At 41.7% G+C, this 10,000-nt stretch overlaps 1 protein-coding gene across 1 annotated transcript in view; it reads left to right on the top strand.

Moving 5' to 3' along the window:
- LOC138014447 (ELMO domain-containing protein 3-like) overlaps positions 1 to 10,000 on the top strand; it is an 11,852-nt gene that overhangs the window by 1,805 nt on the left and 47 nt on the right. The window contains exons 2-5 of the mRNA XM_068861520.1: positions 2,082 to 2,314; positions 3,664 to 4,002; positions 5,718 to 5,925; positions 9,686 to 10,000. The exon at positions 9,686 to 10,000 is cut by the window's right edge and continues 47 nt beyond it. Coding sequence (XP_068717621.1) covers positions 2,082 to 2,314; positions 3,664 to 4,002; positions 5,718 to 5,925; positions 9,686 to 10,000 — 1,095 coding nt within the window. The remainder of the gene's footprint in view (positions 1 to 2,081; positions 2,315 to 3,663; positions 4,003 to 5,717; positions 5,926 to 9,685) is intronic.

Here is a 10,000-nt window from a genome sequence, read left to right as displayed (position 1 = left end):
CAGGGAAACCAGAAACCCTGCATTTCCGGAGGATTTGAACGTAGTGGATAACCAGTAAATTTTAGTCAAACGCGGGAGAGATGTTTCCAATATTTCTGTCACGTCCTTGTCATGCAAACACACTCAGACTTTTAGTGAAATGTTTCTGCCCAGAAGGCTTTAACGACGCTGAGAAGATCTTGGTAACTTTAAGAGCTAGGCTAAAGTTTCGTTAGTTAAAATAATGCCTTCACCTTTTTTTTGATATTGCTATTTAGAGATAGGTGCTTTGCTTTGGAAACAGCATTTACTTTTTACAGTGAATTGTCATGCGTGACCCGGCAGAATCTGCAAGATCTCTTCGCGATCTCTGAAATTTGATTGCAATCTCAGAAGCCTTTCACAAAATCTTGCTTCAAATTGCAGTTTTTTCTTAAAATCAATGCGCTATGTGTCGTTTATACGTTTACAATCATATGATTCTTTTAAGGAAATGGAATTACAAAGTGCACGCCCACAAGAATTCAGAATCTCAACAGTCAAACTTAATTATTCTTGTTTCACGTATTTCAAAATATTCCTGTTACCGAGTTTATAAGATCGACTGTGAATTTGTGGTTTCAATGGCAGAAGTTTCGGAAGTACTATGACGATTTAAATGTTGGCTTGAATGGAAGTTACTGATTCTGCTGAGGGTAAGCTTTGTAGGCATGCAAACTGCTTCAGAGTTGCTGGTATTTTTCCAGCTGATTTTGTTTCATGCATCACTTCCACATGCACACTTTTACACGCAAAGCCATGTTTTATGCATGGCAATGTCACTGGCAACGCAGACACAAGGCAGACAATGTTTCCACGGCTATGTTTCCATGATCAAATTTTCCATGCGACTGTTATTTCACACAACAACCACAAGGTGTCAATAAAACGAAAGAGTACTTTTAAGAAACAAATGAAACGGAAAAAAATTACTCTGTGAATTCGCCACTGAAATAATTTGCTGCGACAATAATAGTTATGTTCACGGTTGACAGATGTAGCACAGGTTGGCTTTTCAAACACAGATAAAAATCTTTTACTGCTTTTCAAACACCTTGGGTTTCAAACAGTTTCAAACACATTTCAAACAGTTTCAAACGTGTTTCAAACGCGTTCAAACACAAACGAACTCGAAACGCTTTTTGGTTAAGCATCCTTTTCATCTGGACGGTCACATATTGTTGATTAATTATCTTTGAAAAATGTGTGGTTGGGGCCAAGGTGAAAGCATTAAAGGCCCACCCTCAAACAACAGGCTTTTCAACTGTTTGTTTTTGTTATGGAAATTCACATTGCCTATCACAGCAATCTGATTGGATGAATTCAGCTTTGGCTGGATTTTCATGTATGAAAATTGTTCCACGGCATTCAAAGCCTGTCGGTTGAAGGTGGGCCTTTAACAGGGTCGTAACAAGGTATATTTTTTCGTAACTGGTCCCCTATTTTTACCCAAAATTTTGATCCCTGATTCCAAAAATGACGAGAATCTTGAGCCCTGAACCCGGAAAAATTTGATCCCTGATCCCTCTGCCCTTTTCAGGCCTTTGATCCCTGATCCCACATACCTCGTTACGACCCAGCTTTAAATCAATGACAGCAGCACTATTTCTGACAGAGCACAGGCATTGAGTAATAAATATTAATTATTTGTGAACTGTTTTTTTCCTTGATACGTGTGGCATACTTATGCATGGATATTTAACAACTATTCACTGGCTAGTGGTGGATCTTTCAAGGAAAATATCCACGACTAGCCTCTGAAAATGATGTGAATAGTTGTTTTAGTATACAATGTAGTATTCTAAAATGGTGAGATAATATTGCACAAAAAGATGATTTTAAATTATTTATTCCTGCAGTGATTACTGTAACAATATTTGCAGGCGCAATTTCTGTGCGAGTTGCTTAGAGATGAATAGCAAAGGATATTAAATATCCCCAAATTTTGGGGTTTGAGCAGCCAATCAGAGCATGTCTTAAACGCTATCAACTGTCCTAGTATTATAATACTTAAACCTAGTAAATATTTGTGAATAAATATATTTCTTTTTTCTTTACTCCAGGCATAATGCTTCAGAAATTAACAGACATTCTCCAAATGCAGATGTCCCTGATGGTTCTGATGAGGGAACTCGATCTATCAGTCCCACATCAGATCGTGATGTTAGATCTGGTAAACGCAGGAGACGGTCTGACAAAGATAACATTCCAGCTGGTATTCGAAAATTACCATCACCCCCAACAACGCTTGAGCAAGCACAGATGGAGTGGGATCTAGTGGAGACTGTTCAACCAGGTTGGTGTAGTGTATGGTGAAGGTCAAAGAGTCATCTATTGGGCAGAACTAGTGCTGGTCAATTGCATCAAACAAATTATGTGGAGTCAGTATGGCCAAGTGGTTAGCGCGCTTGCCTTGAGATCCGGAGATCCCGGGTTCAAGACCCCCTCTGACCACTCGTTGAATTTGATCCTAGTAGTCCCTGGTTCAACTTCCCAGCTGCACTTGTAAATAGCCAACTGGTTTGCCTCCAGCCAGTTGGGATTCTCAAGAGTTGTTGTTATTCTGTTCTGTCGTTTCGTTGTGTTTCATTGGCCCTGAAAAGCCCCTATGGGGAGCGGTCAATTAAGTATGTATTGTATTGTAAATCTGGTGTAAATTAGCACGTGTCTTGGCAAATAAAACAATACTAACACGCAGTACATTATTATTGAGCATACAACTACCAGCACTAAAGTCTAAGGCGACAAGCTTTTTCCAAAACCTTCCATGAATATTGTGGGGAGGAGAGCATGAGAGCAGTATTGGCACAGTGGTGAGACCTTACCGTCTAGACACAGGGAGCCCACACAATTTGTTTGTGTATTCTAACCGTTTGTAAGTTTATAATAAATGCATTGGATTCACTGTTTGCTTCTTCTGTAGCGATATACCGATAAATATGTGTATGGACCAACGCTAATTCCTAAGTAAATGTTGTATTACCTTACCTGTGGTGTACTGTCATTCTTTTTTTTGAAGATTTCGAGTGCAATGTTTACTGTGCCTCTCAATAGAAGGACAAGGGTGGAAGCTAATTTTAAACGGAGCGCCGGGGCGATTTTTCCTTTGAAAATCGCATAACTCCGCTTTCAAACTTTGTAGGAGATTATGGCCCAGAGCTAGCCCTCGAAGAAAATCAAAATCCTATACCTTCTGAGTGGAGGAAATGCGTAACAAGATTCACGTGTGCCAGCTAAGTGCCAGCCTCAAATGGCATCCAATCAGAAAGAGGCAAGGCTGGCACACGTAAATCCTAAACCATTATTATTATTATTATTATTATTATTATTATTATTATTATTATTATTATTATTATTATTGTGGATTCAGCACTTTCTTTTCCAAAAGTTGGATCCGGGTTATCTTCTTAGGGGGACAGCAAACAACAAGTTGCCTAAGGAAACCCAAGTTTTATCATGGCTCTCATCGCTCCAGAACCTTTCTCAGAATTCTTGCTGTGCCAAGGAGAGCCGTTTTTTGAATTAGTTCTATAGAAGGGTTAGTGCCAATGCGCTTTATTATTATTATTATTATTATTATTATTATTACTTTGTTTTCGTGATCAAGCAATTTTAATCAGGCCTTTATGATTTTCTGTGCATCAGGTAATGGCCAAGTTGCAAGTCGTTCACCTATCACTACATTCCAGGATGCCATACGCCATTTCCAATCAGCAAGTTACCTTGAGCAACACATGTCACACATAAAGCCAACCATTAAGCACCGAGGCATTGCCGCAGTGACGCATAAATTGTTTGGCCCTCCGGGATTGAAAAGTAGCCTCCATTTGGAGCGCGACCTGATCTTTGCCATTGCATTGTGTATGTTCAAGAATGACGAAACCGTGCATAACTATGTGCTTCAAACCATCTACAAGAAGTTAACCGGAACTAAGCTTGATTGCCCTCGCTATGGCAACCACTGGGAGCTGATTGGCTTTCAAGGTATGGTGTAAGCTGCTTCCTGATTGATTCCTGACTGATTTCCCTTCACTAACGAAAAATTTGATGTCTTCTGGCCTCGACTCATCCCGTCCTGTTTCCCTCTGGTCACATCTTGTCTCCCCCACCCCCCCCCCCTCCCCTCCCCTCCCCTCCATCTTGAAGCATATGAAGATATTCTCATACGGCGGTGCTATGGGCTGTAGCATGTACTGAAGGTAACTCGCGCTCCCCAGGAAAGCCCTCTTTTTTGCAGGTTAGCAAATAAGGTAATTGGACCACCGAAATTGAGAAATTTGTGAGTTAATGTTTCGAGCGTCAGCCCCTCATTGGTCTCAGGGTCCGAAATTGCGCCTTCCTGGTCGCCAATGCGACTAAAAGTTGAGTACTGGCGACCAGAATTTCACAGTTGCTGACTGAGCACAGTTGGTCGCCAGTGGGCGACCTACTATTAAGTTCACAGCCGTTTGCCAACAAGTGTCTTACTTTTTATCCTGCCGATGTTTTTGAAATAAAAATGAAAGGAGGGAGGGACTGGTGCGAGGAATGTAGCAGAGTAATAACATGGCGGCTCGTGTGCGACAGAACGTGAATGGTGTTTCTGTGGCTGAAATTTTCAACAAATGGGCAGATGGACTTCTTCATTACATTCCAGGTCAGGTACATTTTCTCTCCAAAATGTCCACTTTTGAAAGCGAAAAATAATGCTTGAGACATACACAAGACCGCGCGGTCGTTGCTTTCTAGTCTCCATAAAAAAGTTCAAAACGTGCGTTTTCAGGAGAAAATTTTTGGCGACCACAATTTGCCATCTGGCGACTGAATATTTTTATCCAGTCGCCAGTTGTCGCCCACACAAAGAAGTTAATTTCGGACCCTGAGTCTGGTAAAATGACTTCGTTTCTACACGAAACCGGGGCGAACTCGGAAACTCAGACCCGGTTGAGTTCGTATCGGCCTCGATACATTTCTTCTTCGTGTTTTTTTTTTGCGTTTACACGAGACCAGTCTGACAATGAACTCAGACCGGTCTGATGTCGTCTCGATTGCTGAACCGAGACGAGAATTCTCGTACGGGTCTAAGCGGCAGGTATTTTTTGCAGGTTGCAGGTTGAAATTTCATTATAACTGGAAAACCGCTGGCACCAAAAAGAAAGGGAAAGCGATAGACTTGCCGTGGCAGTTACATGAACAGCTAACCTTAGGCCTAATTAGGCCTAAAAAACGTTTTTAGGCCTAAGGTTAGCTATTTATATAATATCCCCGGCAAGTCTATCACTTTACCTTTCTTTTTAGTGCCAGCGCTTTTCGAGTTATAGTTAAATTTCAACCTGCAACCTCCAAAAAATACCTGCGGATCTGAGTTCGTACCGTTCTCATGTAAATGATAGCAAATCTCTCTCAGCAAATTTCAAGCCTGTATACTTTGGGGTTAGCGATATATTTTAATACTAAGCAAAAGATATCATTTCGTCCCATAACCAGGCACCAAGCATTTCGTCCCAGTTTCATGTTAACGGCTGGAAAAATGTCATACCGCTCTGAGTTCGTCCCGGTCTCATGCAAATACCCCCTTACACCTCTTTTGTCCCGTTTTCTCCTCCCATTCTCTCCCTTCTGTTCTTCCTTTTTTCTTCTTTCTCTCACTTTTCTCCCTTATTTTCGCTTTCGTTTATTCTTCACTTTCTCTAAATGAACTGATTCTTTTCTCCCTGAAGGTCTCGACCCTGCAACAGACTTGCGTGGTTGTGGGCTACTTGGTTTGGTGACCACATTGTACTTAGTAACTGAGCATCGCATGCATGGTCTTGCCCTCGACATTTACAAACTGTCTCGGCATGAAACACAGAACTTTCCATTCGCTATTATGTCGATCAACATCACAAGAATTGCACTTCAGACGCTTAGAGAAGAGAAACTTAACAAGTAAGTTCAATCAGAGCAAGAGGGGTTATCCTAATCCAACTTTTCCCCTCCATTGTTATCAATTTTATCGTTAGATTGCAGACGCTTAGAGAATTCGAACAAAAGCATTGCGTTAAGCGTCCCTTTTTAGAGTGCGTCTTCGTTTTTAAGATCTACGACGGCAACGATAGACGAAAACGTCACTCTTTCGCGATTATTCAGTCTCGTTCACGTCCTACAATATGGGCGAAGTGTCCTAAAAATAAATTGGTACGAGCAGTCACAAAGTGAAAATAGAGAATGAAAGATTCTCTGTTGCATGCTCACGTTGTCGTCAAAACCTCAAATTTGGTAATTTCACGTCTTCCTTATGCAGACTGCCACAAGAAGCCGTGCTAAAATCCGTGCTGCTCGTGCAGCACGATTATTTATGCTCTTTGAACCAATGACATCTTTGTTTTGCGGCGTTGTTGTTGCCGTCGCCGTCGTAAAATCTTAAGCTCCCTATTTTTTAAGTCCAAGGTTAGCATTTTAGTAAAGGTTTGGGTTGTTTCAGTTATGGTACAACAATGACCTGCAAGCTGCAACCTGCACTTTACACCCTCCGTTTTAACCAATGATAATAGGGAACTTAAGCAACGACAACGGCGACGGCAACGAGAACGTCACAAATGTGCATATTTAGTGGGCAAAAACAATAGCTTTGCACGCCCTGAACGTGCGTTTTTCACTTTCGTCCATTTCTTTGCCGTCGTCAGCAAAACAACAACGTGAAATAGTCCAATTTTAGGTTTTAAGGAAAACGTCAGCACTTGACGCTAAAGTTTCATTTTCTCCCCTAAATTAAGCGGTTCCGACCATTGTCATTTTTGAGGAACTACCACACCCTTGTCATATAAGAAGGGTTGACATGTTTACAAAGTGATTACAATAACGTGAATTTATATTCTGAAATGACGTTCTCGTCGCCGTCGCCGTCGTCGCTGCTTAAGTTCCCTTTTAAGGCCTGGCCAAACGCTCGCAACATTTCAACGCAACATCTTAATTGCTGGTTTTCACTCACGTGATCAACAGCCATGTTTTTCAACGAAAACAAAAGGAAGCGTTTGGATAACAATAGAGTTAAATTCCCGGAGGATTTGGTCGGGGCACCAACATGGCCGCCTTTTCTTTGTTTAGGGGCACCAACATGGCGGCCGTGACGTCATGTGAAAACCGAAAATATCTTTGGGCACATCATGTTGCATACGTTTGGCCACCCTGTTGCGATATGTTGCAACAAGTTGGATCAAACATTTTGGATGTTGCACGATGTTGTACTCCTTTGGCCACTTTCACGCAACAATAGGGCCGTTTATACGAGAGAAAAATAAGCTGCGGCTTACTCTGGCCGCGGCGTACATAATACGCGAAAGGAACTATTTATATGAGTATAAACTCCCAGGCCAGGATAAGCCGCGGCTTGAGAAAGCCGTGAACGTAGATTTAGTACCTTTTGTACGGGCTCTTCGCGTCTTATGTAAGCTGCGGCCAGAGTAAGCCGCGGCTTATTTTCTCTCGTATAAATGGCCCTATCTTGCACATGAGCGCTAGGTCCACTTGTTGCGCGCCAGGGGCCTAGGGTACATAAAACATCGACATGTTGCGTTGAAAATGTTGTGTGCGTTTGGTCAGCTTGTTCAACACATGTTGCAACCTCGTGCAACAATTTTACAAGATGTTGCTTTGAAATTTTGCGAGCGTTTGCCGAGGCCTTTACTGTTTTGTGGCATTCTCGTAGCCGTCGTCGTTTGTTAAACTCCCTACTGAGACACGACAACGGTGATAGAGCAAAGTTATGTTTCGAGCTGTGAAGGTTATGTCGACTTCGCCGTCCTACATCTTAAAGTGCTACTATGACCTAAAATCACTTCTTTTTTTTTCTTTGGATTTCAGATCTATGTTAACTAAACATTAAGTGGCCCAAGTTTTAAGTCTTGATTTTGAAAAGACACCTGTTTATTTTAACTGGAATCCTCCAGTTTACTCACTATAAAATTTTGAGAGAGCTGGTTCGAGGAGCTTCAAGCTTCCCGGCCTTTACAGTCGTGTTTTGCATATACAGTGCAATCCCGATTTCTCGAACCCTCGGTTTCTCGAACCTCCCGATAACTCGAATGAGTTGTTGTTTCCCTTGGATTTGCTTTACTCCAATGCTCTAATATTACATGTACCCCCGAACTAATTGTCATCTCCCGTGGGAAAAATCAACCCTCGATAACTCAAATCTTTGAAAATTTACAAGGCTCTGAGTGACGATTTCAGTTACATTCTGCGCCTTAAAGCAAATAAATACTTCGGGACAAGTTTTTCCTTGCTATATTTATTACAAAGCAAGTGACTAATCTGTCATCAGTTGCTAGAAATACAACGTCGCTATTGCAGAGTCAAATGCATCGCTAATGTGCGCCGAAGCACCCAGAAATGCAACATCACTTTCAAAAGTTAGAGACAATAGTTTCTCAGTTGCAAGACGGCAACAAGTTACCACGCGTTGATTTCTTAATAAGGAACGTTTTCCCGTAAGGTGCAAATTAATTGAAACTCTGCAGAACGTGTGTGCAGAACTACAGCCCATGTTCTAGTGCAATTTGTGTTATTTTTTTACTACAATACGTTTTGTTTGTAAATGAAGATACAATACAATCGTTAGGCTATTAGTCTCTCCCCCAGGGGGCTTTTCAGGACTAATTTACAATACTTTGTGGGGGACTTTAGCTAGACTGCTTGTTACGCAGTTTACAATTAATTTTTTAAGGAAGTGAAAGATGCCCCCGTCCAGATAAGGTCAGACCACAACACCGGGGACTACGTCCCCTACTCTTATCGAACAGTGAGTGGGTTCTTTAACGTCCCATACTATTTAATTTCCAACAAGGGTTATGAGACGGGACCTCCGGTTTACAGTCCTTATCCGAGAAGACTTGAAAGTCTAACCATTTGCAGATGTAATTACAAAGGCAGCACATTCTCCTCAGTTATTTTAAGACCCTGAGTGTTGGCCGGCCGGAGTCGAACTCACGACCTCCCGACAACAAAATGGACGTACTTCTATGAAAATGTGCATAAATGCCTCTGCTAAAACAATACCTCAGCATTTTAGCGTAATCTGACGCCACCTTCGATATCTCGAATCAATTTTCGTTTCCCTTAGTGATTCGAGAAATCGGGATTCTACTGTAATAACAATTGATTTTGGCGCGAAATTTCAGCGTGAATGTGAAATTACAATGTTGCCATAGTAACTTTTCCTACAGTGCCAAAATGGCGTCCAGGTTTAAAACAACCCGCGTTTTCTGAGCGTTATTTGTCACCCATGATATTAATAGCTAATCAGATTGTATACTCGTGAAAGTAGGAAATAATTTCACTTGCGTTTTATCCGAAATCAAATATTTTTTTATTTTGGACAAAACGCGCGTGAGATTATTCCATAATTTCACTCGTCACCATTTGTTTTCCCACACAAATATAATAGGCTGTATTCACACGCTGAAATTTAGTGAGTAAATGACGTCACTTTCCCTAGGTCCAACCCCCAATCGATCAGTTTTGAACGTGAGAAATGTTGGACCGCTGCCAACTGCCAAGGTTTATATATGCGAAGTGCGAGTTATGAAAAGGGGGAAGTGATTCTTCGCACTTATATTTGGACAACTCTCTCTTTATGTAACTGCCTCCTTATAGAACTGAACAATTCAGGTGGCTTCAATTGCGATACTCATCTCTTATTTATTTACAGGGAATGCAACCGTCGGGATCAAGTTTTCGCAGTTTTTGTCGAGTTCTACGCGGGCATCTATCTCCACGTGTTCCAAATTTGGAAACATCAACACAAGACCATCAATGACTCGGGGTTCGTGCTCAGGGAAACGGAGAAGCTCGCCAAAAAGCGGCCGCGTGAACTCTTAGGAAACTTGGAACGATTTCTGACGAGCCGCCAGAGTCTGATCCAAACCGATGAAGAGAATCTTACACCGAGAGCGAAGCAAGGCGACATTTTGGATAAGTTTGCCGGAGTGTGCGATTTGAAGGTTGATGAGGAAGAAGAAGTACA

This window comes from Montipora capricornis, chromosome 8, assembly GCF_036669925.1.
Source record: "Montipora capricornis isolate CH-2021 chromosome 8, ASM3666992v2, whole genome shotgun sequence".
Taxonomy (NCBI): domain Eukaryota; kingdom Metazoa; phylum Cnidaria; class Anthozoa; order Scleractinia; family Acroporidae; genus Montipora; species Montipora capricornis.
Note: the sequence above shows the minus strand (reverse complement) of the source record. Positions and strands in the feature narration are given on the sequence as shown.